General features: G+C 33.1%; 3 protein-coding genes and 2 long non-coding RNA genes across 11 annotated transcripts; 2 read left to right on the top strand and 3 right to left on the bottom strand.

The window, feature by feature from the left end:
* Nucleotides 1-345: 345 nt before the first annotated feature.
* On the bottom strand, nucleotides 346-4,598 carry LOC131034604 (uncharacterized). Its single transcript, XR_009103816.2, has 5 exons — nucleotides 4,467-4,598; nucleotides 4,206-4,373; nucleotides 3,895-3,959; nucleotides 3,582-3,664; nucleotides 346-655 (listed from the first exon to the last, which is right to left on the bottom strand). It is a non-coding gene; the product is annotated as an uncharacterized LOC131034604 (long non-coding RNA).
* Nucleotides 1,446-6,128, top strand: LOC131034575 (DEAD-box ATP-dependent RNA helicase 3B, chloroplastic). Of its 4 annotated transcripts, none has more exons than XM_057966114.2 (3): nucleotides 1,446-1,676; nucleotides 2,132-2,227; nucleotides 5,824-6,128. In XM_057966114.2, exons 1-3 carry the CDS (start codon nucleotides 1,452-1,454, stop codon nucleotides 5,890-5,892), a joined length of 390 nt encoding a protein of 129 aa, XP_057822097.1. In that variant the 5' UTR covers nucleotides 1,446-1,451; the 3' UTR covers nucleotides 5,893-6,128. The 4 variants fall into 4 exon arrangements, with proteins under 4 accessions (XP_057822097.1, XP_057822115.1, XP_057822108.1 ...); XM_057966132.2 differs by having other exon boundaries at nucleotides 5,815-6,128; XM_057966125.2 differs by lacking the exon at nucleotides 5,824-6,128 and adding an exon at nucleotides 4,794-4,950.
* A 32-nt stretch (nucleotides 6,129-6,160) lies between these two features.
* LOC131034564 (uncharacterized) lies at nucleotides 6,161-23,041 on the bottom strand. Of its 3 annotated transcripts, none has more exons than XM_057966094.2 (8): nucleotides 22,883-23,041; nucleotides 22,323-22,574; nucleotides 21,964-22,122; nucleotides 15,605-15,734; nucleotides 13,720-13,802; nucleotides 7,060-7,146; nucleotides 6,459-6,975; nucleotides 6,161-6,370 (listed from the first exon to the last, which is right to left on the bottom strand). In XM_057966094.2, exons 6-8 carry the CDS (start codon nucleotides 7,134-7,136, stop codon nucleotides 6,161-6,163), a joined length of 804 nt encoding a protein of 267 aa, XP_057822077.1. In that variant the 5' UTR covers nucleotides 7,137-7,146; nucleotides 13,720-13,802; nucleotides 15,605-15,734; nucleotides 21,964-22,122; nucleotides 22,323-22,574; nucleotides 22,883-23,041. The 3 variants fall into 3 exon arrangements, with proteins under 3 accessions (XP_057822077.1, XP_057822087.1, XP_059077446.1); XM_057966104.2 differs by having other exon boundaries at nucleotides 7,060-7,143; XM_059221463.1 differs by lacking the exon at nucleotides 21,964-22,122.
* LOC131875930 (uncharacterized) lies at nucleotides 8,202-11,975 on the bottom strand. Its single transcript, XM_059220667.1, has one exon. The coding sequence runs from the start codon at nucleotides 11,973-11,975 to the stop codon at nucleotides 8,202-8,204; it is 3,774 nt and encodes a 1,257-aa protein (XP_059076650.1).
* LOC131034610 (uncharacterized) lies at nucleotides 16,421-27,379 on the top strand. 2 transcript variants are annotated; one of them, XR_009103818.1, is made up of 3 exons: nucleotides 16,421-16,585; nucleotides 16,788-16,883; nucleotides 26,746-27,379. It is a non-coding gene; the product is annotated as an uncharacterized LOC131034610 (long non-coding RNA). The 2 variants fall into 2 exon arrangements; XR_009103819.1 differs by having other exon boundaries at nucleotides 26,736-27,379.
* Nucleotides 27,380-27,615: the final 236 nt, after the last annotated feature.

Genomic DNA, 27,615 nt, shown 5'->3' with positions numbered 1-27,615 from the left:
GCTTTCTTGATGCGAGAGTTTGAGTGTGAAATGCTTGATTAGTTATAATTAGGGGAGGCAAAGAAGAAACTGTTGCTTGCATATTTCAAAGAAGAAAGTTTGCAAGATAGAGAATTTAAAATGTATTTCAAATTCAAGGAACAATGCAGACAATTAATTATTTCAAAATTTATTGAACAATACAAGAAGTTAAATGAAAGTGTTATTATTACTTCGTTTTATATTCTGTGATAATATATCTTCAATGCAATGTAATACAATTGAATATTAAAATTAAAAAAATCAATAAATAAAATTAAGATATATATTCTAAATTATATATTAACATTATTGTGTATAAATTATAGCTTTTGTAACACGTGAAACTATATGCAATGTTCCAGTTCAAAATCCTATAATACACTGTGACATACAAAGAAAAAGGGAAACTTCTAAGCACGAAATGATCCATTGTCTGTATTTCAAATTCTCAAGAAATACAATTCATCTGATCATCTTTTTCTGATGGACTGCGTACATGAACTTTTGCATCCCCTATGTGGATCTTTTGATTCTGAAGACAAGGACTAGTGAGAGACAGAGGAACAAGCTGAGGACCAGCAGAGAGTACTGTTTCTGCAAGTGTTCTCCTGATGTTTCCAGCACAGCCATTTACCTGTCAGAAAATCAATGCTCAATATTTCAAGGATGACAATTATTTAGGTTTACTTAATACTAGCATAGTTAAGAGGAAAATACAGTGTAGAATGAAGAACTATATCTCTGTCCCAATCGCCATAACCACATCTTCTGGTGACTATATATATCTAAAATATAAGCATAACTAAGATCGCCGAAGCTATAAGCATTACTTCTTGTTGCCTCTCAAGCCTACATGAACAATTAATAATGAGTACAAAAGGGTCCAAAGAGCTAAATGGTGCAGATATTTATTAGAGATCTGAACTAAAAACAAATGGTGAGCTAACGTGATGGAGAAGCATCCCCGGTGGATGATCAGCTTTAAAAGAAAAGCATATGGCCACAAAAGCAGTTGACGTTGTTGGAACTGGTTTTGGGGAAATTCGTAGAAGACATATCAGATTTGCAAATAGAATATGCAACACCAATATGCAATATACACTGGAGGAACAGGTTTTGCAAAAAACCAAAAAATAAATTTTCGTAAACCCTAGAAGCTACCAGCTTTCAAAATTGAACACTGTACTGATTCTGCAACTAACTTTGCTGGGAAAGGATTTTGCATAGAGACCAAATTAAGACTTAAAACTTAAACACTGAGTACAGCTATGAAACAGATAAAATATTGTAAAGATTATCTCAAACAATTGATAGAATACATATACAGTAATGAAATTCAAGTTATGTTGCAAAGAGGATTTTGCACGTCAACACAATGAAGCATTAAACTTAAACCTTGGTGATTTCAAAACATAGCATTTGATAAATAAATGGCCTTTTACGGTTTAGGAAGTCACAAGGCAGTGCCTCTATTTGTATTTTTACTTTTATCTTTTTCTGTTCAGGGATGGACAACCTTGCAAATGACTAAAGAATCTTCAATGTTGAATGGAGGACGAATGATGTCTGCAAGGACCGTTATGGGTATCTTATCTGAAATATGGCCTCCATCTGCCGGTCAAGTCGGGAAGATTAAATCGATCAGTGATAGAGATGTGAGTATAATGTCCCAGGATCAGTTTAATGGATGGAATTTATAATGTTTTCTGTATATGCTGTGAATGAATATTCTGTTTGTATCATTTTTTGTGTGTTCTTTTTTGTGTACCTCTACAGTGAATTCTCATTACTGCAACCGTACATGGTCCATTTTATTTTTATTTTTAAATTGTCCATAGACAAATCTAGTTTTCTAGTTGTTATCATTTAACTAGTTGGGATTCTTCTTCATATGTATCTATCATATAGCAACATCACATATTTTTTATATTGAAACTCGGTTGCATCGTATTTTGTCATTTTTGCAATTATAAATAGGTTACTCAGTACTTACCGTCTCTTTAAAGGGAATATTTTTTAAGTTATATATTATGCTTCTGTCCAAGAGTTGAGTGCTGAAACTATTAGTATTGATCATTGTATATCGATCTATCGATATTGATCTTTGTAGGTTGAAGGAACAGTCTTTGATTTGCCAGATGATGTTGCAAAAGAGCTTCTTTTGAAGAAGATACAACCAGGTTATACGATATCAGCAATCACCGAGGTTGTCACTATAACTTTAACATTCTATTTTAAGAACCGTGAGATATTTTGAATTTTCAATAGCATTACATATAAGCTACTGTTTTATATTGTTAGAGCCAAGTTTATTACATTACTTCACTAAAAGCATAAGGCTACAAAGTAATAAACTGGAAATTATCACGAGGTTGAATTTTGGTGCAATTCAAAGTGAAGTTCTGTGAGATACACAGTTCTTTGTATTAGTTTCACTGCCAGTACTATTAGTTTCTACTTGCACTATTAGAATTTTTCTTGTAGATACATATCAAATTAAAAATTTAAAGCAAACATAGTCATTTAAAAAATTTAAAGCATACATAACCGTTTGAAGGGTGGGTAGCTGCAACTTATAGAAAAAATTGCACACATGCCATACCTAATTTCAGCATATTTTGGAATGATAAATTGTCAGCCAAAGGCTGAATTACACTGAAACAAGCCCAGAGATTTTTAAGTAACTAATTGATATGCTATATGCCTCGTGTAATTTTGGATTTCCTATTTTTTTCTCCCACAGGATTCAATTCATGTGTTAATGCCTCAGGCCACATGGCTAGTAGGTTTATATTTACAGAATTGTTAAATTAAATTGAGTGGGTCATGTAATAGTGAACTGTGAATTATTCTGAGTCTCCTGAGTCTCAGCTTTCTAGACTGGTTCCAAGAATGATTCTACATTATGTTAAAGGCTGAGAAGACAGAAAATGCATATGGGCACATTTGCATCCTTTTCACTAGAACACACATACAAAATGATGGGCATCTATTAATATATGCTCACGATGAAACACAAGCATGCATAGATGCGCGTTGTGATTATATATAGCCCTATCAAGTGAATAATTAAAGTTGTGGAACACAAAGGCTATTAAATCAGTTGCTACCAGTCTCTAGAGTCTAGATAATCATAGACAATTGACATACCAATATGTGTGTGTGCAACCAAAGGATTTCTGACCAAGCAAATATGAGTAGTATACATAGACATGCTTTAGTGAGAGAGAAAAACTATTAACTTTGACAACACCCATAACACCTCAAACAGAAATGAAATACGTTAAACTCTATATCCTACCAGCTTTCAAATACGGTATACAGACTTAAAGACACCAAACAGAGCGATAATATTGTTTCCCCCAAGTGACAGTTAGCCCAAAATAGCAAAATCAAATCATTAATATAATAAATGAAAATCAACAGCCATTGGCCTTAATCCAAGGAAAACTAAAGAAAATAGATTTATCAATTTCAAGGAGATCGCCATTTAGCCTTACTCTCTAGTTTTTCAAAGAATAAAATGAACAATACATTGATACGGTTCCTGTAAACTATACCTTTGGGCTGGTGTTTGCATTATCCATATGGCTGAATGTCGCATTGGCATTGGAAAATTCGCATATTGACCAAGAATTGTAGCCTGCGATATGGCATCCAATGATTATAATCCAATACAATTTAGCCAACAAAATGTTGTTTAACTATAAACAGTCAATATGTGATAGCCAATGAAATGGTGTTCAGCCATGAATGGCTTGTGCGCTATAACGAATGCAAAGATTGATTACATAAAAGACCCAATTCCACATAGACGATTTATGCACATAGTACAATGCATTAGTTGTTTAAGTGCTTGACAAATGGTCTTACCAGTACAATATGCAACTCGCACACTTCCATTGTGCTATATTCCTATTAGTGTCATTTGAAAATATCTACAGAGGAAACAATTTAGGTTCAAAGAAGTTCTGAATAATTTCAGTATGCATTTGCAAGACATGGGATATTGTTTGTTTGTGGTATTATAATGAAATTGAGAGCAATATTGCTTTGAATTTGAAAAGAGAACGGCAACAACGTTACTTGATAAATGACAAGAACTTATAATTTCCATTGGCAAATTCCTTGCAATCAAACATTGCAACAAAAATCCATAAAACAAAAACAAAGGGAAACCTGACCCTGAGTCCAGTCGTAGTTGTATGATGATTCAGTTGCTTGAGCTGATGGATCCACCTGTTTGCTGTTGATTTCCAGTTTTTGTTGGATTAACACAGGTTCAGAAAACTCAGTTTGGTCAGATGCTGAAGCATGAATCATGTGAACCATATTCTTGAGACATTCCTGGGCTTTAGACATGCAAACTAACTGATCAGAGGTGATACAAACAGAAGGAAAGCTATTATAAGAAAGGTGGTTATGTTTTGTGTTTGTAAACTCACTTGCATATAGTTTGCTTGAAGTTGTTTTTGTATAGATACTGGAAGATTAGGAAGATCAGTTGGTTGCTGAAAGTACTTATTTCTCCTGCTCCTTGCTGTAGGGCAACTAATTGAATAGAGTGCACAAATCTCTATATATTGCTCACAATTGCTTAAACCCAAAATGTTGCTTTGTTGTTGATACAGATTAACAATGCAGTAGGAAGAAATATGATTTATTTTGACAAAATTGAAAGACAATGGATTGTTGCAAGGGTTTTACTAAGTTGAATAATTTATTTATTGTATACTTGTAAATGCAAGTAATATTGTGGGTAGTGAATGCAGGTGAGAAGAATTGTAAAAGGAAAAGACATAGCAATTTATGATATGTGCATCTAGTATGCAATGAAAAAAATGCATGGATATAGACTTATTATAAAATGTATACCATGGTAAGATTTTTTATATGAATACATGAATAAAATTGGTTAAGAAGTATTATGAAACATGATAGTTGTGTTCAAATGTCTTTTGTACAATGCAAAAAGAAATAGCTTTTTATTTTTGTTTTGAATAATATTATTTGTGGATAAAGAATCTTGAAGTTTTAAAAAATTGTATAAATATTGAAACTATAGGAATTTAAACAGTAATCAAAGATTATAAATAACAGAAATAGTTGTCCACATAGGTAAGCTAGTATTTATGGGAAAGCAAAACTTCATGAAGTATGAATTGACATGAGAGCCTGAGAAAATAGCCAAAATGTCTAATAATGTGACCTATAAGGTGCTTATTGTGTGCCAAGGAATGTGAAGTATTGAACAATGATTATGATAGATATAACAGAGCTGGAATGATTTAGTTTTGATAAGACATAAGTGCAAAATACATATAGAGGTGTTGATAGTAGCACTATTCAAAACATAATAGTTGTTTGAGCCGATTAGTGACTTTAAAGTAATTATGCATATATGTTTCTTCGATTGAGACAAAAGACATGACTTTTTACTGTTCTTTGTATATAAAAGTAGGCTAGATTATAATTTTGAAAACAATAATTCAAAGACGATATGGCCATGGCGAGTAGAATGCATCATTCTTTTGCTTTAGATGATGATGTCCCTGCAGATTTTGTATTTGGATCGGTGTCACAAAATTAGTATTATATTAAATGTCATAATGTATAGAGATATATGAAATAGAAGAGGTGTAAAAGTATTGTATTTACCTTTGTGTAGCAGTTGTCGGCTATTCATCAATGTGTTTGGCTTCGGTGATGGTATTGTTTTGGTTCAATCTGAAAGAACCTGTGATTGTAAAGTCTCTTAGCATAAATATTATTGCTGATTTATCTTTGATGTAGTCTTCATAGGTCATGTTTTCAAGAGCAGGCAGAAGCTGTTGGATTATTGGTTGTTCAATAGAACACTGGATAGCTTGATTGTTGTCAGGTGTGATAGTTGCGCTGAGATGGAGAGAGTATTTGTAATTGATATCTTTATCACATATTGTGCAATGGGTAGTTTCTTCTTCAAGCATTCCGTAGTCGTCGAACTTGTAGTTGCATTTGGGGCAATATGCATGAAATGGATTGGAAAAAGGATTTATTACTTTTAAGATCCCATGAACCTACAAGATAAGTTTAACTGTTAGCAAGAGGAAAAAATATTATTATAAATTGAAGAGTAGAATTGTGTGGAAATAAGTACCTAAAATGTTGTATGTAGTAGTGCATTGAGTCTGTCCATTGTTCTTTTATCATTCAATCTGCATATAGTTGTTGATAAACCTGTCCGAAGTGTGTTTTTTAAATCTGTTCTTTTAACAACGTTTCTAAACAGCATTGCTGGGATTTCATTTCTTTTGAGTTTCTCTTCAATTGTTAAGTAGTGGTGTGCAAAATTTGGATGTAATAGTAGCTGTTTACCAGTAAGAAAATTAGTTTTGTTGAAAATAGAGTAAAAAATTAAGAAGATTATGTGAGGAAGAATAAGGATAGTTTCGTACCGTTGCCTTGTCCATGTCGCTGAAGCCATCTTTGATTTCAATCATGTATTGGAAAGCTTTTTTCTTTGTTGCAACAACCAATGCACCAATTGTTCCAGTGGCATATTCGTTTGTGCTTGTGAGTAACTGTTTGATAGTTGTACCTGGAATGAAGTTGTATTGCTTACAGATACTTGGTTTGGTCTCCACCATAGATGATTCTTTTAAAATCAATATACAATCGCAATCTCCGCGATCATAGTCTGTTTTTGCAGCGATTTGAAATCCTGTTATAGATATTCCTGATCCTGGAATAATCTTGTTTTCATATTGTTGGACAAGATTACTGGGTACATTCAATGTAATTGTCATTTCTGCCTTCAAATCTGTTAGATCTGCACGTAAAACCTCGCGTGTTTTGTTCACTTTGTCTAGTGTTGCTTTATAGACTACAAGAACATCACCGTCAAACATGTTTCCGGCTTTTCTTGCATTCAGTTCTTCAATTGACATACAATTTTGTGTTTTTGTTTTTGATCTATAGCAAATAAAATCAGATGTTTTTAATACTGGGAAATTGGGTATAAATATTTGTTGAATAGAAATGAGGCTATGTGCTTACCTTTTTGGTGTTTGTTGTTGCTTTGGTTGTTCTTGCTTCAACTGAGCTTGTTTTGTAGGGCTTGTGCTCAGGTCCATTGCTTTGCTGCTAAAAAAGTGTACAAATAGTTGTGTTATAATATTATAATTATAATTTTGGATTGGACTATATAAGACTATATTTTTTTTGTATAATGTTTGCTAGTTGGGCGGGTTGTGGTTGTGGTTGGTGACATGTTTATTATAGTATTAGGTGATATTATTGTGTTGGGTATGATGAATATTTATGAAAGTAGCAAGGTGATCAGTCCAATAGGCTTCTGATTTGTATATAGAACATATATTTGCATCAGAATTGGACCAAATGTGATCTATTAATGGTTTGTTTAGACTGTGTGCTTCGTTTAATAGAAATTGCAATTTGTGTAGTTGCATTTGATGTAGAAGGATTTTTGTAGTTTTGTTTTTATTGCACATGTCAATATTGAAATCTCCTACAATGTATAAAGGATTTACTGTGTTTGCATATGTGACTACTTCATTGATGATTGTGGTAATTTCTAGTATTGGAGCATTGGGTTTTGCATAAATATTACAGATATTGATTTCATTGTTAGGTTGAAGTATTGTGACTGTTATGGCCTCAACATTTGTTGTTTTGTGTTCTTTTGTTCGGGACAGTAACAAATGTTTTTTAGTTAAGGTTGATATGCCATGTATGTTATGTATCGTATGACTATGAAACTGTTCAAAGACATTGTTGGTTTGAGAGGGATTCATGTGTAGTTCTTGTAAACACAAGATGTCAGATGACATTATATCATAGTCATTGACAATGTCATTTATATGGGCTTTTAAGCTACGAGTGTTTAATGTGCATAGAAGCATTTGTGATGTGTTATTTGAACATGTGATCTCATTTTCAAATTGCCATTGTGCATCTGATTCAAGGCGAGACATTTCTAGGCATATCTTTTGTTTGACTTTGAAATTTGTTGGATTTAGAGGTTTGAGAAGAAATAAAGATTCAATAGATCTTGTTCGCGAAAGTGCTGTGTATGTTAAACCATGTTGTTTTATGCCAGTTGGGTCAAAAGCTAGGCCTTGCATTGTGAGTCCTTGTGATCGATGTATGGTTCGTGCACATGCTATTTGTATTGGGAACTATTTTCGAATAACAATTTTTGTGTTTGTCAATATTTTCTGTATGGGCTTAGCAACTCTGAGTATGGGCACCCAATCTTTATCAATGTGCTGGACATAGCAATGTGCTAGTTTTTTCTTTTGCTGTTGTCCAATTTTTGAGTCATTAAATTTTATCCAAATAATATCAAAATCCTGGTGTTTTGTGTATGCTTTAAATATTCCATCTGATCCATTTACCAGGCCGTCTTGTGTGTTGTAGTTTCCTGCGAAGATTTCTACGAGGATATTTGGTTTTAAGTTTATTTGAGTTGGTAGAGCGGTTGTATGGTTATATAGACGGATCGCATTGTTGTTTTCCTCTTGTTCATCGATTGCATTTAATACTATTAATTCGCCAGGTATGATAGATAGCATATTATTATTATGGATATCAACATCCTTTCTCCTATAAAATAAAAAAGGGAATGTTGGGTCAATGGGTGGTGGGTGGAAGCAAAAGTAGTTTAGATACTGTAAATCATCATCTGTTTGTTGACCTATTCTAATTCTATTGAGGACTGAGATGAACTTGGCGTCTTTTTGCCGCATTGTTGTTTTTAATGAATAGCATTTTATGTTGTCTTTCCAAAAATTGTAAGGCATTAGTTCTGTTGAAGTTGGGGCATTTTCAAATACAACAAAGTCAAGTACAGGTTGTGCTTGATAAAGGTCACCACAAAAAATCGTATAAAGATTTCCAAAGTATACGGTAGGCGTTTGCATTATATCACGTAATCGTTTGTCAATGTAGCGTAAAAATGTTGATCCTACTAGTGATATTTCATCTATAAGAAGTACATGTAATTGATAGTAATGCTTAGACATTGCATCTAGTGTTTCAGTGTTTAATGGAACAAATTCTGACTTGTTGAAAGGTATGTGAAATGTTGAATGTAATGTTGTTCCACCTATATTGTATGCTGCTTTTCCTGTGAATGCAGTTATTAGGCCCTTTGGTTTCTCTGGGTCATTGTCAATTGAGTTATTGTAGATGCGAAGAAGTGCTTGGTAAATGGCCTTTGCAGTAAAAGTCTTTCCAGTTCCAGCTCCTCCTGTCAAGAACAAGTGCAATGGAGCTTTGATGTTTTTTAATTTTTTCATTATAATGTCCTTGACAATTGTTTGTTGTTCTTTGTTTAACATTTGCCTCAATTTGTAATAGTCATTGTTGTCCATAATTTGTGGGTGTTGAGAAATTTCGAATGCATTGGGGGCTATGTTATTAATTTTGTTGCAATGTACGGTTTGCATATCTTCATGCATGTCATATTGTTCATTTTGTTTACTTGTTTGACCTATGGAGGATTGGGTATGAGTGTTATTGTCTTCATAGTTAATTTCATGAATAGCTTTTTCAATGTCACCCCATGTAGCATTTATATTGTATGTAAACTTTGTACGGTTTCTTTGAATTGTTTTTTCATGAAGTAAATAGGCATCTTCCCATGTATTGACATTTTGTTTCAATGTATGTTCGTTTATTATGAAAGGCACGTAGAGTAGTAATTGTTCTCTACAATGATTCTCTAAATCAGTATGTTTGTTGAAATTGATAAAGCGTATAACATTTGGTTTAGTCTTTGCATTGATTTTGTTGCCTTTTTTGTTGTACTTTGAGACGAATTCTACAAGACAAATGTGTGCAATTGCTTGAGGTCGTTTTATGTAGTAGTCAATTAAAGAGTTACAGATTACATTTTCTGACTCATCTGGTTCCTTATTTAATAGTTCGACAGGTTTCAATATAAATGTGCGGTTGTTGTCAGATCGTGTGTCAATAAATATGCATTTTCTTGAGCTATAATTCAATGGAAGTGATAGAACAATGTGAGCAGCTTGTTGTGATGACATTTGTTGTAGGTTGAGCAAGGTGTTTCCAAGTTTGCTTATCATTTTTATTGCATCAATATTGTCTTGTTGGTGCTCTTTGCGTATTCTTTTGAATGCTTGTGTCATTGACTTATCAACCTTTGCCATGTATGAGCTACAGTACATTGCTGCAACATATGCATTAAGCACAAATTGTGCATCTGTATTTGCTTTCCAGAGCTGTGGGATTTTTCTCCCAAAGCTATTGTTCCATGTTTCTGATGGCTTCCTTTGTAAGAAGAGAGTGGGTCTATGGATTGTAGACCTCAAAGCAATTATGTACTCATCTTCGGTAATGTCTAGTTCATTTAAGAACATTTGGAAGGTGAATGAAATGTTATAGTTTGTTGTTTGCAATTTTGAAAGAATATTGTTGGCGATTGATATTATTGTTTCGTTCTTTTCTATTAGTGGTTCTAGTATCATAGTTTTTTGTACTGGTGGGAGTGGAAAATTGTATCTACAAGCTCCATTTTTTGATCTCCTACATTGCTTTGTATGATGATGCTTGTGTAGTATGGTTATGCTAGGTTCTAGGTGTTCAGTTGCACATGTAATGTACTTGTCAATGAACTCTATAATACTTGAATTGCTATGTTTTCCATAAATTGGTGCATCTTTTACCCATATCAAAAAATGGTCATGCTCATTGCCTCGATTTTGGAATTCAGTTACAGAGAAGTAGTCCAATACATTTCCAAAGAAAGAGTCATCTGTACTTATTAGCTTTTTTAGTGCATTTATTCTATGTCTATAGTAGCGTGCACAAGTGACTGGATCTCTTTTGATGAGTTGAAATTTATCTATTTGATTTATGTTGTAAGCTTCTTCTTGTTGTAATGTTGATTGATGCATGTTGTGGAGTTCTTGAAGTGTGCTTGTCAAAGCATTCCAATTTTGTTCAGCACTAGTGAAAGTGAGGAAAAAAGTTGGTGGTCCTAATTGGCGTATCATTGCAAATACATTTTTCTTTAGTTGGTGTATGTAGTCAGGTGATATTCTTATTCTTTTGAAGTCAACATAGCCAATATCTGATTTCAACAATTTTTCTAGGTTTGGTTTATGTTTGACGTCTTTTGCTAGTAGCTTTCTACCTTTCAATTGGCCTTTTCGGATTCTAATTGACATGGTAGACAATACTTGTTGTATAAGTATTTTGATGGTTTTGAAAAATAGGTTGGTTGTATGGTATGCGAAATGTCTTTGTGAATTTGACAATTCCCATTGTGCAATTTTTTGGTAGCTAAATCTTTTGACAATGTCATCATCACGCGGGTTGCCGAAGAAAAGTGTAGGAAAGTTCATTTCCTCAGCATATTTGTCTTTAAAGATTCCAATAGGGTAATTATCTTGTGTGGGTGCAATTTCTATGATTTTATCCTGCATTCTATGTATACATGCAGACTCAGTGAATCCATGTATCAAAGTTTCAGATGGATTTTCTTGTTCTAACTCACTTTCTGACTCAATTTCAGTTGCACTAATTTCAACATTGTTTTCATTTTCACTGTTGCTTTGTAGAGCTTGTTTCCAATCATTGTTTATTTCAACATTTTCCATTATGTACAATGTAGTTTTTGTTAATTGGTCAAGAGCTTGCATAACCATATTTGGTCGCACCATTCCTGTTTGGAATGCATTTTTATATTCCAAGCGTCTTTTTAGAGATACAGCAATTGTTGATGTATTGCTAACTGATTGTGGCAATGCTTTTTGTATAATGTTCATGTTAACTGGAACATTGATGATAGAACCTGTTAATCCCATTTGAGATCTTTTGTATCCTAGTTCCCAAATTTGGGCAAATGCAATTCTAAGTGAGACAAGGCGTTCTTCTAGTTGTGTTAATATTTGTACATACTGCAATGGTTTATTTGTTCGCATATTATGTGGTGTAGCATACTTAGGTGTAATTGATTGTTTTAATGCAATATGGCATTTGCAACAAATTGAATTTGTTAATACAACATTATTGGATTTGAGTAGTTTGTTGTATGTATGTTTTTGCTTTTCTCTGAAAATTCTAATGTCTTTTTTGAAACATAGTAGTTGGCAAATTGAACATGCATGTTTTGGTGTGTCTAGGATTGCAGTTTGGAAAATTTCTATTGGCGATAGTGTTCTCCTCTTTTTTGAACTTGAACATATTGGTGTATGGTTGTTTTGCATTTGTTGTTGATCTTCGGAATTCAGGATTGTATCTATATGTTCGACTTTTTGTGGTTCTACTAGGTCCATTGTTTCATGTTCTTTGGCACTTTTAATCAATTTCTTCAATTGGCGCAATGAAAATATTGGCTGGGAGTTTGTTTTTTGTCCGTTGTATTCTTTAGGTGTATCTGTGTTGATATTGCCTGGGCTTTTGTTTTTTGTGCTCATGTTACTATTTTCTGGCCTTTGACTTTTTGTAAATTTTATTAATTCATCCTTTGTATTAGTTCTGATAGATTTTTTGACATCTCTCAGCGTTATGGTTTGTTGGAATTGCAGATTTTGTGTTTGTAATCTTAAAAGTGGTTCAAAATGTCCTGCAAGTGGATTTGCATCATGGAAGAGGATGGAATACGATTGTCTATTTGGTGATGGGTTGGAATGGTAGTACTTTTTCCCTGTGGACATTGACCAAAGACATATTTGTATATTTAGCTACTTGGATAGCCATTGTATACAAAATATGTCTCCCCATAATCCATTCGCTTGGCCAATTGTAGTTGGTTTTGCTGTTAATCGCATTCTTCGAAAGTATGTCTCAGGATCTTGTATTTTGTGTAATTCATATAGAGTTTGAGGATTTAGTTCACGGTTAAATGAGTTGATTGCTTCTATTTCACCTTTTGCAAGGCAACTTAAGAAGTAATCAATGGTTCCGATCCGCAGTTGTGTTGATGTGTATTGATGGTTTAGTAGGTATGATAATGAGTCAAACAAGCAATCTCCAATATTGTATGTAAATGCACTTATTCTATATAGACCTTCTTTTTGTAGTATATTGTCAATGCTGACAATTTGAGGTTTGCTTGTAATCTTGTAGTTGTCTATGTCAATAATTTCTATTTTTTGTTTGTCTAGTTGCTCTCTTGATCTCTTCATTTTTTTTGATAAATGCACAATTGTTGTCTTAGACAAATGAGACCTTATAAGTATGATGTATATGTGGCTAGAAGCTGTAAATTTTGTTTGTTTGTTACTAGGAGACTGTTTTCCTTTTCGTGATATCTTCTCCTAGTTGACAAAATCAATATTGTTAGAATCATATAATCGTAGGCAAACTGATCTTTTTTTTTTATTGTTCGCTAACTAATTTTTCATATAATATAATTCCTATTTTATTTTATGAGAATTCTCCGTACGTGCGATGTCTTCTCCTAGTTGATAAAATTGACACTGCCACTAGGATATGATTGCCAGGAAAGCAATCTTCTTTTTATATTGTTACATAACTAGATTTAATATCAAGGTATATTGGATTTTAACATGCTAGATTTTATGATAGCAATTTTTCAAATTCAAGAAACAATGAAGCATTAATTTCAAAATATAGTTGTTTGCTTAAAATTTGATTTTGGAACATGAAAGCAAACTATAGACTGCTAACTATAAGGAATAGAAAATGAGTGAAAAAGCGTACCTTGTAATATGGTGTTTGATAATCCAGTAGACTTGTTCCTTGTCTTAAATGTTGCTGCTATTTGTAATTAATACTTTTCTTTTCTATGGATGACAAAAGGAGAAACATATTAGTATTCATAATTATTGAGAAGAATAATAATAGAATATTTCAATATTTTACAGAAAATCAGACCATCATATAAAAAATATGCAATAGATTTTTTTGATAGTATTTAATTGGTTACCTATGAAACCAATCAACTTGGTTTCTTGCAAGTTCTACCACTATTCTAGCATTGTGAATAATGAACAATTATTAAGAATGGTAAATTAGACTAACAAAGTTCGGAACTAAGATCAGGGTAATTACAAAAGCCCTCTTGACCTAAACAAAGCTCTTATGCTAAAATATCTACTTACGTGAATAAAATGCCAGCCTGAAAGTGGAGTTTGAATGTTAGTATAAGAATTGTTAGATGCTATCAATGCTTGGAAAACCCAAATTATAAAAGATAAGCGGAAACATAAGGGGAAAAAATTGAATTTTCTTACAAATACATGACACAATTGCAAAGAAAATTTAAGGCCATAAGGACTTTAAGATGCCAGATTTTATCATTGTAATTTTTGAAATTCAAGAAACAATGAAACATCAATTTCAAAATACAGTTGTTTGAAAAAGAGAGAGACATAGATAAGGAGATAGATAGATAGAGAGGAAGAAGTAGAGGTAGACACAAAGGGAGAGATAAAGGTAGAGAGAAAGATGAGTACATAAGGAGTGGATGAGATAGATAGGTATAGAGGGAGAGGGAGAGGGAGAGGGGGAAATAGAGGTATATGTGGCAATATGATAAAAGGATAGAGGGAAAGGGATAGAAGCACATAGAGAGAGTGGGAGAGCTAAAGAGAGATAGGTAAAGAGGGACAAGAAGGGAGAGAAGAGAAGTTAGTGTTATCAAATTTTAATTTAATATATTAAAATTCCTTTTTAATATTAAAAAATTCTCTTGTAGTTGAAAAGATTTAATTTCAATTGTTTAAAATGAGTGTTACAAAATATATATATATATTATGTGGATTGAGTCATGATGTCACTATATATATTAGATTATTCCTTAAGGGATAAAAAAGTTAGAAGTTGGAAAACCTAAAACCATGAGATTTTTCTATTAAGATTTTTATTAACCGTGGTGTGTTTTAAATGAACCAATCACTTTACAAACAAAATTATCACCATTACAATAAATACTATAAAAAATAATTTGAATTATAAATAATAATGTTTTTTTATAAATCTAATTATTACTAATTTAAGAGAGGAGGTGAAATCAAATAAGTCAATGAATTACAAACTGGCTTTTTACTTTTTTGTACAAACTCAATGACATAACCCACTTGCCACAATAAAGAGGGGAATACGTTTTTAAACTTATGATTTAATTTATTATTTCAATCAAAAATAATTACAATAAAAAATGTAATTCTAATTTATTTCTTTTTTTTTTTAATTAATTAATTAATTAATTCTAATTGTATAAAAAATAAAAAATAAAATAAAAATGTAAAAATTAAACCTTAATTATAATGAGTCTATTCCTAAGTTTTCTTCAGCAAGTGTTCAATAGTAAATAAAAAGAAAAATTAATTTAATTAAAAAGACTCGCATTTCTGGTACATGGTTGAAGGAATATTTTTTAGTGTACTGAAACAACAAAAGGGAAAGTGGAGGATGAAGTTAGATATTATAAATTTGAAATTTGTAGAAGCAAAGAGTTACATACTTCCATTTGATTGTAATTTGCAAAGAATTCCAGAACTTAGAAACTCAATTGGAGTCATGAATATAGAGGAAAACCTTTTAAAAAAGTACTAAAAACAAGATACATGTTTACTATAGATACCTGGTAACCTTGCAGGTGCAATCTTCTATGGAGAAGGAATATGAATGCGTATGTCAATGAGCGAAGGTCGTCTCTTTTTCTTTGTGTTCTTTGCAAATGTGCGTGTACAGTTACATATTTTGCAGCACCTCTGAAGAGAAAGATAAGGAATATTAATTAATAAAAAAGAACATACGATTTGTTTGAAGTATCTGAGAACAAATGTAAAATTGTATTATTACCACTATAAGTAAAATCAAAACTAGAACTTATCACATTTTATCACTCATTTTGTAGATCAAATAATTAATTCTTTGAAACAAATTATGAACTTTAGGCTAATCCAATTAGCAGCCAAAAAAATGGCATGAGCCACTCTAGATTAAAGAAGACAACTCATATAAACTTAGCGATGGCCACTTTGTTGATTCAAGACATCTGTCTATTGACTAAAAACTGATATTTTATTAAAAAACCGATACTGTGTCCAAACTACTTGAGACAGAGAATTGAATCATATTGAACATGAGGTGTAAGCAGTAATAAAAAACCAACAAATTTTATTTTCCTTATGTTCATTGCATTTTCTTGAAATTATAGCTTTAATTTTTTTAATTCATTCTAATGTAAGGTTCAAGTATATTGCAAAACAATATAAATGTCCATTAATATATTTTATCAAGAATAATATATTTCATAATTAGACAGACATTGGAAATATTGAACCAAATAGAAAGGAAATATATGCCATGTGTCAAGAAAGACCAACACGTGGCCAAGGGAAGAAGTAGGAGATTTAAGTTGGGAAGACAAATACATGCAGTTGGGCGCGTGTATGCGTACAGCTCTCTTGCTATTTCTTCAAAAGTTGATTTTCGTCTCAATAGATGCCATGGAAATATGAGTTTGAGACATGGACAATTGAGGATTTAGCTGTTATTGCACTGGGAACTGTTGTTGCTCAAGAGGATGAGGGGGGCATTGAGACAGCCATGATTACAGGTCTCTAACTGTATTTAGCTATCCATAATATAAGTCGATTGGCATCTGTGAATTCAATTCAAGAGAATAGATAGCTACGTTTGTAGCTTTTTTCATTTAGTTATTTCTATTAGATAGTGTTCAGAGTTAATTATGAAAATAAGATTCAGAAACTATTAGTATTGATCATTGTATATCGATCTATCGATATTGATCTTTGTAGGTTGAAGGAACAGTCTTTGATTTGCCAGATGATGTTGCAAAAGAGCTTCTTTTGAAGAAGATACAACCAGGTTATACGATATCAGCAATCACCGAGGTTGTCACTATAACTTTAACATTCTATTTTAAGAACCGTGAGATATTTTGAATTTTCAATAGCATTACATATAAGCTACTGTTTTATATTGTTAGAGCCAAGTTTATTACATTACTTCACTAAAAGCATAAGGCTACAAAGTAATAAACTGGAAATTATCACGAGGTTGAATTTTGGTGCAATTCAAAGTGAAGTTCTGTGAGATACACAGTTCTTTGTATTAGTTTCACTGCCAGTACTATTAGTTTCTACTTGCACTATTAGAATTTTTCTTGTAGATACATATCAAATTAAAAATTTAAAGCAAACATAGTCATTTAAAAAATTTAAAGCATACATAACCGTTTGAAGGGTGGGTACCTAATTTCAGCATATTTTGGAATGATAAATTGTCAGCCAAAGGCTGAATTACACTGAAACAAGCCCAGAGATTTTTAAGTAACTAATTGATATGCTATATGCCTCGTGTAATTTTGGATTTCCTATTTTTTTCTCCCACGGGATTCAATTCATGTGTTAATGCCTCAGGCCACATGGCTAGTAGGTTTATATTTACAGAATTGTTTATATTTTCTTTTGTAAGTTCAATTTTTTCTTTTGGCGTGGCCATGCCTTTGAGTCTTTCTTTCCTGAGTTTTAGTTTGTAATTTTTAATTTCTATACTCAGATGTTTTCATTTGCTTTCTGGGTTTGAATTGCAGTTTTTTGTTTTGGTATTTTGTGTATTTTTTTTCTGTGGAGCATCATTTTTAATGGGCATGGAGGTAGGCAGCAGCAAGAATTCTACGTTCTGGAGTGGCTGATTGGAGTTATGGATAGAAAATGGTCAGTACATCTTATACTCTGCTCTCCTGTTTTTTCTTTCATTTTGAAGAATTTATATGTTTTAAGTAGTTCATTTACAAGGGAATTTGGTGTATATTATGTTATTGAATTTCTCCATCCATTCAGTTGAACGACATAAATATTTCTCCTCTCCATCCTCTTTGGATTTCTTAATAGGATTTGAAATTGTTAGGGTAGGGTACTATTTCGAAAAATTCATAGGTACTCTATAAGGAAAAATACACGTATATGAAGTTATGAGTTCAGCAATTAAAAAACTTATGCATTCAAATTCAAACATGTATGTATTTTGTTTTAAATAGAATATATGCATTTCTACACGCATTGTACATTACGATAGAAGGGTTAGGAGGTAAATGGAAAAATACTAACAATTTACGACACAGATGACTACAACAAGGATTTGTGTAGGTCTGTGTAACAAATTAAATGCATCCAGATAAATCAGATATACAAGCTACCTTTGAAGACGAAAGTAAAAAACCCAGGTATTGTTTGTGAAAGAATTAGGGTTCTTGGGAGAAAATTAATGGGGAAAATTCAGATTAAATTGCAGTTAATCCCAATTCAAGTTTCACCTCTTAAATAAATCCCCTTCCATATGAATGACGTTTAACTTACACTTTGACAAAAGTCAAGTTGTTTGCTTTATTAACACTTTCATTTGCACAAAAAAAACAAAGAATATTTTAGTCAAATTTAAAAATAACAACAATTACTAGTCACAGATCATAAAGAAGACTTTGAGGCAAACTAAAAATTTGTTGTTTGCCAGATTCTCGGTCGAGAACATTGTGCTGCCCATATCCTGGAGTGAATGCACACAACAGATTTTTATGTAGTGGAGGGCCTGCAATCATTTCTATTAATAAAAGCTTTAGCTATAGGAAGCCCTCAAAAAAATGGGTTTAAATTTTTTGAAATATTTTTTACAAAAAGATAATTCTGTTTTCTATCAGAATTAGGAAATTTTAGTCTTCAAGCTTTGACAAAAAGACTCAAAAGATTTTTTTTTTCTAAATAAACATTGTATAAAGAGTTACAGACACCAGAAACAAAATAAAGCCTATCTAATAAACACTACCCGGATTTAACTCGCAATTACTAGTCACAGATCATAGAGAAGACTTTGAGGCAAACTATAAATTTGTTGTTTGCCAGATTCTCCGTCGAGAACATTGTGCTGCCCATATTCTGGAGTGAATGCACAAAATAGATTTTTATGTAGTGGAGGGCCGGCAATCATTTCTATTAATAAAAGCTTTAGCTATAGGAAGCCCTCAAAAAAAATGGGTTTAAATTTTTTAAAATATTTTTTACGAAAAGATAATTCTGTTTCCTATCAGAATTAGGAAATTTTAGTCTTCAAGCTTTGACAAAAAGACTCAAAAGATTTTTGTCTTCTAAATAAACATTGTATAAAGAGTTACAGACACCAAAAACAAAATAAAGCCTATCTAATAAACATTGCCCGGATTTAACTCGTTCGAACTTCATGGGTTGACAATAAGATTTAACACACCCCACAATGCATCCAAGGCTCTAGCGTTGACAAATCACTACAAAACCCTAAAGGTTTATCTGCAAAACCTTTACATACAAGCAAACAACTCAGTAATTTCGATGACACAAAAAAAAATTTAAAAAGGAAAAGGAAAATACAAAGCACACCCAAAAAAACCAGACTAACATTAGAAAATTCACTTGTGTACATTAAAAGGAAATTTACAACAGACAAATTAATTTTAATAAACTAATAAAATACCAGCGCTTTGATATGTCCCTGAAACTGTCAAAAATGTATACAAGTCCCTGAAACAGAAAATGTAAGAAGTAGAACTAGACAGACGAAGGAGGAGGAAAGTCGAGAATGTGTTGCAAAGAAAAATGGACAAGAAAGCATCCTATTACTCCATCGATGATGCAAACATTTAATATGTACTAACCGACTTAAAACATTTAATTTGCACAAACCGACTTAAAACATTTAATTTGCACACGAAGCAACTTTAAAACATTTAATATGCATGGAAAACAACTTTAAAAACATTTAATATGCACGATAGCTCAGGGAAAAAATTCTTATATATTTTTTACTACTACTGTAGCTCTTGCTAGCCAATAGGAAAGCAAATAAATAATGTTATTTAAATTATTTAAATATGTATAAACATTTAAACTATACAACATGACACAAATTTTTAAAAATCGTCACAACTGATTGGTCACCTGAAAAAAATAAATTGATCCAGGTGAATGCAAAAGTATCCTGCCTAGCGGCAGGAACTAATAATTATATTACACTGCTTAATACAATATACAAAGTCAGATTTTTATATTCCAAGATGCAGTCAGAGAACAACTCAAAAAATCTAATATGAACAATTTCATAGTAATTCATTATTGCCCTGAAAGATTATCTGAAATTATTTAAAAAATGTATAGAAAGAACATATATATTAGTAAAATACAGCATAAAAATATTCTATAGGATTTTCACCCCCAAAAGAGGCTAATTACAAAATCTAACAGAATAGAGCGCAGGAAATAAATAAAAATAAAATAAAAAGTAGAGAGTTGGTAGAATATTTAATTTACTGTCTAAAGAAAATCAAACGCTATAAAAATGTGATGACTTTGCAGGTGGGAGTACATGCCTTTTTCGGCCTCTACAATCAAGGACAATCACTAAGATATGATTCTCCAAATGGCAATGCACTATAACCTTAACAAAATTGAAATGGTGAATTGAGATATTTTAAGAAAATCTACATTACCCCAAGTTTCGGGGACGGGGGACGGGGGACGGGGGACAGGGGGGCAGGGGGACGAGTAGGCAAATTTTTTTGTCAAATTTGGGGACGGGGGATGGCAAAGGGAATGGCTATATAAAATATAGGGAAAATTTAAAATATATAGGTAAATTCTAAATGTTCATATGAAAACATGGATAAAGCATGCATCTATACATTATATTCATATGAAAACATGGATATAGCATGTGTATGATACTATGAAAACATTCTAGAATGCAAATATCGAACATACAACATTATCATTATGCATTTCATAATAGATATTAAAGAAATAACATACAAAATGCCCAAAGGCTACACTGCTGCCATATTGTTTCATTGTCAGTTGCAATATGGAAATCAAAATAGTACTAACTAAATACTAAAAAGCAAAGTATAATATTTATTATTTAATATTTTATTATTTAATTTATTTTCTATTTATAAATTTTAAAATTTATAATATTAATTAATTTAAAATTATAAATATTTGATATGAATTAATAAATTTAATATTGCATTTTAATTTTGATTTTAATGTTGAAAAAATTAAAAAAAAATTGAAAATACGACATTTTCTTATTTTTTTAATATTCTTCCCCTGGTTTCGTAGAAGAAAATCAATATCACAACAGGTATTTGATGCACTCCTTTTGAAAGACCACACATCTGAAGGTCCAGCTTTTCGAAGTCCATCTCTCTAACATGGGTTTTTCTAAATTGATGCCTTTCATAGAATGCAACTTCAAAAAAAAAGGGAACTAGAAATAGTTTTGAAATATAGCACCTTCAAGCAGCTGACCAAAGATGTACAAATATTTAACACAGCAGTGACCAAACTCAGAAAATCCACACACATTAATCCATCCATATCAACCCTTCAGAACCTATGTACCATGACCTAGCACCATATAACCAGCTAAACAAAATGATTAAAACAGGGAACAACCTGAAAGAGCAGACCAGTACATATAAAAACAATTCATACCATATAAAAGCACCTAAGATCAACTGTCACCAAATTTCTTATCTAACTTGTCAATGTAGTACTGCATCTTTTTTCAAATAAAAAACAGCCAGCAGAGGGGAAATATCTAGATCCAGGTCAGCATCAGAAAAAATCCCAAGATCAATATGCACACTAGACTATTGAGAAAAGCCATTGACCACAACAATAACTTTTAAATTGTCCATCCATCATGATCATAAATTAAATACATCCACGACAATTAAACTTCAAATAGAGCAGTAAATAGAGCAGAAGACTAATAGAATCCATACCATTATTACGATAATTTCAAATCCTATCCTTCAATAACAATTGAAAAAGTAAATGAGACTCAAGACTCAAAACACCAGAATTCAGATCCAAGAACAGCTAAACCCAAATCAGAAACAGAGTAAATATATGTTTCTTGAAGATTGTTGTAAGGACCAACCTTGTTCATCCAACGCATTACAGGGCCACCTATATTACACTGCTCAAACGGCAATTTATATTCCAAGATGCAGTCAGAGAATATATAGAAACTTAGAAAAGCTAACAACCACCAACATGAGCAACTTCATAGTAATTCATTATTGCCCTGAAAGATTATCTGCAATAAAATAAAATAAAAGGGTGACAAACCAGAATGCATTACTCTCAAAGTTATAGAATGAACACATATATCAGTAAAATACTACATAAAATATTCCATAAAATTTTCACTCCCAAAAGAGGCTAACTACAAAATATTGTAGAAAAGAGTGAAGGAATGAAATAAAATAAAATAGAAGGAAGTAGAGAGTTGGGCACCCTTGAAGCCGTAGTCCAGGCTTGGATTGGGCCCAGCAGACCGGTTCCAAGGCAGAGAATTGGGCAAACATGAGCTTCCCGATGGCCGCCAGGGCGATTCTGATTTAGCCCATGGAAACCCTAATTGGAGTGCCCTGGAAATCGCCGCCACAGAAACCACAATATGGCCTCTCTGAAAATCTAGGGAAGCGGCCAGGAAAGCCAGAGCTACCCCATTCTAACCCAAAACTTCAGAAATCAACCACATTTGACCTACAAAACAGAGAAAAGCATTTCAAGCTGCGCCCCATAGTTTACACTCAAGCAAAACTGATATTGAGCTGTGTATAGATTATCTGAGGTTGCCTCTATATATACATAGAGAAATCAACGGTCCCTTCATCAACGGCATTATTCTATAGAAAGGAAAAAAACACAGGCCGTTTCATCAACGGCACTATTTCGTAAAAAGAAAAAAACACAGGCCCTTTCATCAACGACATTTTTCTGTAAAACGCAATAAAAATCAGATAGGCCGTTTCATCAACGGCACTATTCTATTAATAGGAAAAAAAACAGACTGTTGCAATGGTCATCCAGCCCCTCGGCGCTGAGTAGAGATAGGCTACAGTCACCAACATAAGCAGGAAAGTCTGGAAAGGATAAAAGTCTCAAATATCAGTTTACACAGAAACAGTCGGACAGATTATATTTCTAAAGTTTATATAATATTTCTAAGAGTTCCTATATAAGTGATTTTTTACTTTTAGTTTCTGCCAAGCATTCATTCAATTTTTATTGATGTTATCACATGCCTCAAAACTAATTAATTCATTCATCGGGAACAGTGCCAGTCAAGAAAATAAAGTATTATCTTTAGTTTGTGGAGCTTTTTATTATTTAAATAATTTTTTTGCTGATTTTATTGGTATTTTTTAATTGGCTGAGCACATTTTTGCCAGCACTTTTACTGTGTCCAATCAGAAATGAGGAGAGGTGAACAATTAAAATGTTTACTAATGTTGAAAACCATTTAACGGGGATTTACACATGCCGTTAATATTATGCCCATTAACTAGGTATTCGTATTTTTTTTTAAAAAAAATTTTAAAAATTTTGTTTAGTTTTATATTTATTGGGGTGAAATAAATTATTTTTGATTTGGTATGTTTTTATTGATTTTTATATTATAATTTGAGTTTAATTTTAAAATTTTCGTTTTATGTTTAAAAGTTATATTTATTTGATTATATTAAAATTAATTAAAAGATTTATAAAAATCTTAGATAAAATAAGTTAATTTTTTTATTATTATAATAATTTTTAATTATGTTGTGAACTCCCAGGGTGTCCCTACTCTATAGGAATTGGAAAAGTTGTGCATGGATGTGTTGGACATCACGCAGAGGATTGAGAACTTGGGCCCCGTGCTTGAATTGCAGGCTATCATGGACGATGTCAACCGGCTCAAGAGTAAGATGGAGCCCTGGGATGCCCAAATGGCGGGCCTTAACAAATTTCATTTGCAGGTGTTACACATCTCAGTGCTCACCCTCTCTCTATTGAGGGAACGTACTGCAAACGCGGAGGAGGATAAGCAAGAGGCTAGGGACCTTTACAAGCTCTTGTCCAATGAATGGAATAGTGTCATGGATGCCACTAGGATGCGCAAGGCACCCCTGTAGTTTGTTTTTGTTTTTTGTTGTTGTTTCTAATTTCTAAAGACTTGGTCTCTTTTTGTTGTTAGTTGTTGTTATAGTGTTGTTTCTGCACTGTGGTTTTTAATAGTTATGCTATGTAAAGGGTCAGTGCCCTTGTTCTCACTGCTTTATTAATCAAAAACAAATCATAGGATGAAAACCAAGATCCGCCCCAAAATTCAGTTGCTCAAGACGAACAAGGGGATTTAAGGGCAGAAATGAACAATGAGCAACCGGACAATGGGGTAGGAGACTCCCATGAAGTATGCTCGGAGAGCGAAAAGGAATTAGAAGCGGAGATGGACAATGGTGAATTGGGTATTGTGGCCAAAAGGAGTTTATGTCAAACTATGATTGCAAACATGGAAAGGAACAAAGGTGGTAGGGGAAGGAAAACAAATAAAATGAAGAGAGAAGAGGAGGTGGCTAAGAAGGGCTTCCTTAGTGTTTCTGATTTTCTCAGAAGGAAAAGTACTAAGGGGGTCGAGGGCTCCTTTGGGAAGAAATGAAGATCACTACGTGGAATGCCAGGGGCCTTACGGCCCCTGACAAGCGTCGGATGTTAAAACGACATCTGGTTAAAATAGCAAGAGATATTGTATTGCTACAGGAGACGAAATGTAGTGTGGAAGAGGGCAATAAATTTGTAACCTATTGCAGAGATTGGACTGGTTTCTTCCAACTGGCATTGGGCAAGACTGGGGGATTAGGGGTACTGTGGAAATTTGCCACAGTTGGTGTCGAGGGATTTAGAGGAGGCAATAACTGGATTTCTTGTTTGGTGCACAGTAAAACTAAACAAACAGATTTTGAACTATGGAATATATATGGGTCCACACAATCTCAGGAGAAAATGATCTTATGGGAAGAGATTTGACAATTGGTTTCTGCAAGTAGCAATAAAAAATTAGTAATGGGTGGAGACTTCAATGCAATTTTAGATCTTTTTGAAAAAAAAGGAGGCACAAACAAAATTACAAAGGATATGTTGGGATTCAGGGAGTTTGTTCAGAGACTTGAGGTCGTTGACTGCAAGCCTTCGGAGGGTTGGTTCACTTGGACCAATAGACGGATGGGATTCTCCAACATTTTAGAGCATTTGAATAGGTTTCTGATTGGACCTTATTGGATGAAGGAAGGAATACAGATTACAACAAAAAACACTACCATATAGCATCTCAGACCACTACCCTATGCATATGGATATTGGTGTGGAAATCCAAGGTGGTAGTGGATACTTCAAGTTCCAGAACATGTGGTGGAGAGAAACTTCATTAAGAGATCTTCTAGAAAAGTGGTGGAATCAATGCAATCATATAAGAGGTACACCTAGTTTTTGTTTTTTAGAAAAGATTTTGTATATAAAAGACCAGCTTGGAGTCTGCAATAAGGTGGTTTTCAAGAATATCTTTTCGGAGAGAGAAAGGTTAGAGGTAGAGCTAGAGGCTCTTATTATGAAAGTCTTTGTCGAAGGCATGAATGCAGAGGACTACCATCATGAGAAGGAATTGAAAGTGATGTTGACAGAAAATTTAGCCAATTGCTATATATTTTGAGCTTATTGCCATATATTTTGACAATTCAAATGCTATCAATATTTCAAATAATTTGGTGTTGCATTCCAAGACAAAGCATATATCAATCAAATTTCATTTCTTGAGAGAGAAGGTGAATGAGAAAGAAGTTAGATTGGAGTATGTATCTACAAAGAAACAAATTGCAGATATCTTTATGAAGCCTTTGCCTAAAGATACTTTTGAGTATCTCAAAGAGAAGTTAGGGGTAATTGCCCCTCCCGACGAAAACTAAGGTGCATGGATTTGCATTCGTCCAATGAACTTCACAAAAGTATTTTATGCTCTGCATTGGTGAGTGTGGCTGCTACTCAGGAGGAGTAGTCAGTGTTGGTGGTTCGAATATTCATATTTTTGGGGAGAGAAGACTAATTCCTGAGCCTTTTTCATTGATGTCAAAGGGGGAGTTGATCCTTGTGATTTTGAGAGTGGTTGCTATGAGTTGATTTCTTTCTTTGCATTGATTGTTTTTCACATTCATATGTTGCCATCAATGCCAAAGGGGGAGATTGTTGTATATTGGCTGATATGTAGTCATTGATGTCAACATATGTGACATTTGTGGAGATTGTTGATGAAGAGATTATTGGAAAGTGTTTTATGTATTCCAGTATTGCAGTTTGATTGGATGAGTTGGTTTAGCCCGTGTACTGCAGATGAGTTGATGTGGTTTGAAGGATTTATGTTATGTTGTTTGTAGATGGTTCATTCCCATTTGCAGAGGTCCACATGATGATTTGATCAAGTTGTGAGATCTGGTACTAAGGATGTTATGCAAATGTTTGTGTTATCTGGTATTTTGGTTTGTGCTCCGTATTACTCTGGACTTGTTATATCTTTGTTTGTGGATGTGTGGAATGTGTTTTGGATGTTGATGTGTGTCATCGGTTAGCTTGGTTCATGATTTGGATATCCACAAGCAAATCTTTCAGGTTGACAATCAGTTATGTTGATGTTCTTGAGCTCCAATAGAGAGATGATGATGATTATGATGATCCGAGTTGTTGAGGTTATTGTGATGCAATTCACGTTGCTTGTGAATGTCTTTTGATCATGTTCTATGTGTATTGGTTGTTTGCATTGATTATTGTGCACATTATTGAAGATTTTCCTTGTCTAGTGATGTTTTTCATGTTATGTGATATTCTTGGTGGTTGTAGCATGTTGCAGATGATCGAGGCATGAATGTTGGAGCTATTGCATGTTTGCGGTATTGATTTGGGTCCAGACTATGTCTTAGATGATATTGTTTTGGTCCGCATGTATTGTTGTAGCCTGTGAGGATATTATTTTGTAATTTGTATTGAGAGTTTAGCCGACCTTGAAATACAGGTTGATGGATTTGTATAAATATATGTAATAATCTTGTAAGATGTATGTCTGCATTGTATATGCGAGTGAATGATCGAGTTGGATGTGCGAACAAGTGATTTAATCTTTTGTAAGTGTGAAGGAGAAGAGAAGTGTTGCAGAGCAGACTATGTGCTTGACCGGAACTATACTCAAGCATATGGAGATGTTATTTTCATAGTTCATATAATCCGGATTTTAGTCTGAATGTTTTTATAAGTTAGTGAGACTTCTTGTAAGGCAATGAGCCTTCCCTTAAGGTTGTAGCCTTTCTGGGTTTCTTATTTTGAGTAGTCAGCTCTAGGCAGTGTGTCTAAATGCATGTGCATTCCCATTGTAATATTCATGTTTACTCCTAACATGGTACTATCTCATTGTGGGTAGGTTCCCACCATGGTTTTGCCCTTAATCGGGTTTTCCATGTCAAAAATCTTGTTGTTATGTGTGTTATTGATGTGGTGTTGTTTCCTTCTCTAATTGTTAATCATCATATATGTTTTGTGGTTTAAGTTCCTGAAGTTTTGGTGCAAACTGATTCACCCCCCTCCCTCTATCAGTTTGCTGCATTGTTGCCAACAATATTGTCATAGGACCAATCTTAGATAACTATTTGGCTTGACAAGCAATCAAGAAATCATTTCATTGTTTTAAGATTCTTATGCTTTCCTTCGACCCTTTCACATTTTGCAA

This window comes from Cryptomeria japonica, chromosome 5 (assembly GCF_030272615.1).
Source record: "Cryptomeria japonica chromosome 5, Sugi_1.0, whole genome shotgun sequence".
NCBI lineage: Eukaryota > Viridiplantae > Streptophyta > Pinopsida > Cupressales > Cupressaceae > Cryptomeria > Cryptomeria japonica.
This window is presented reverse-complemented; position numbering and strand designations above follow the sequence as displayed.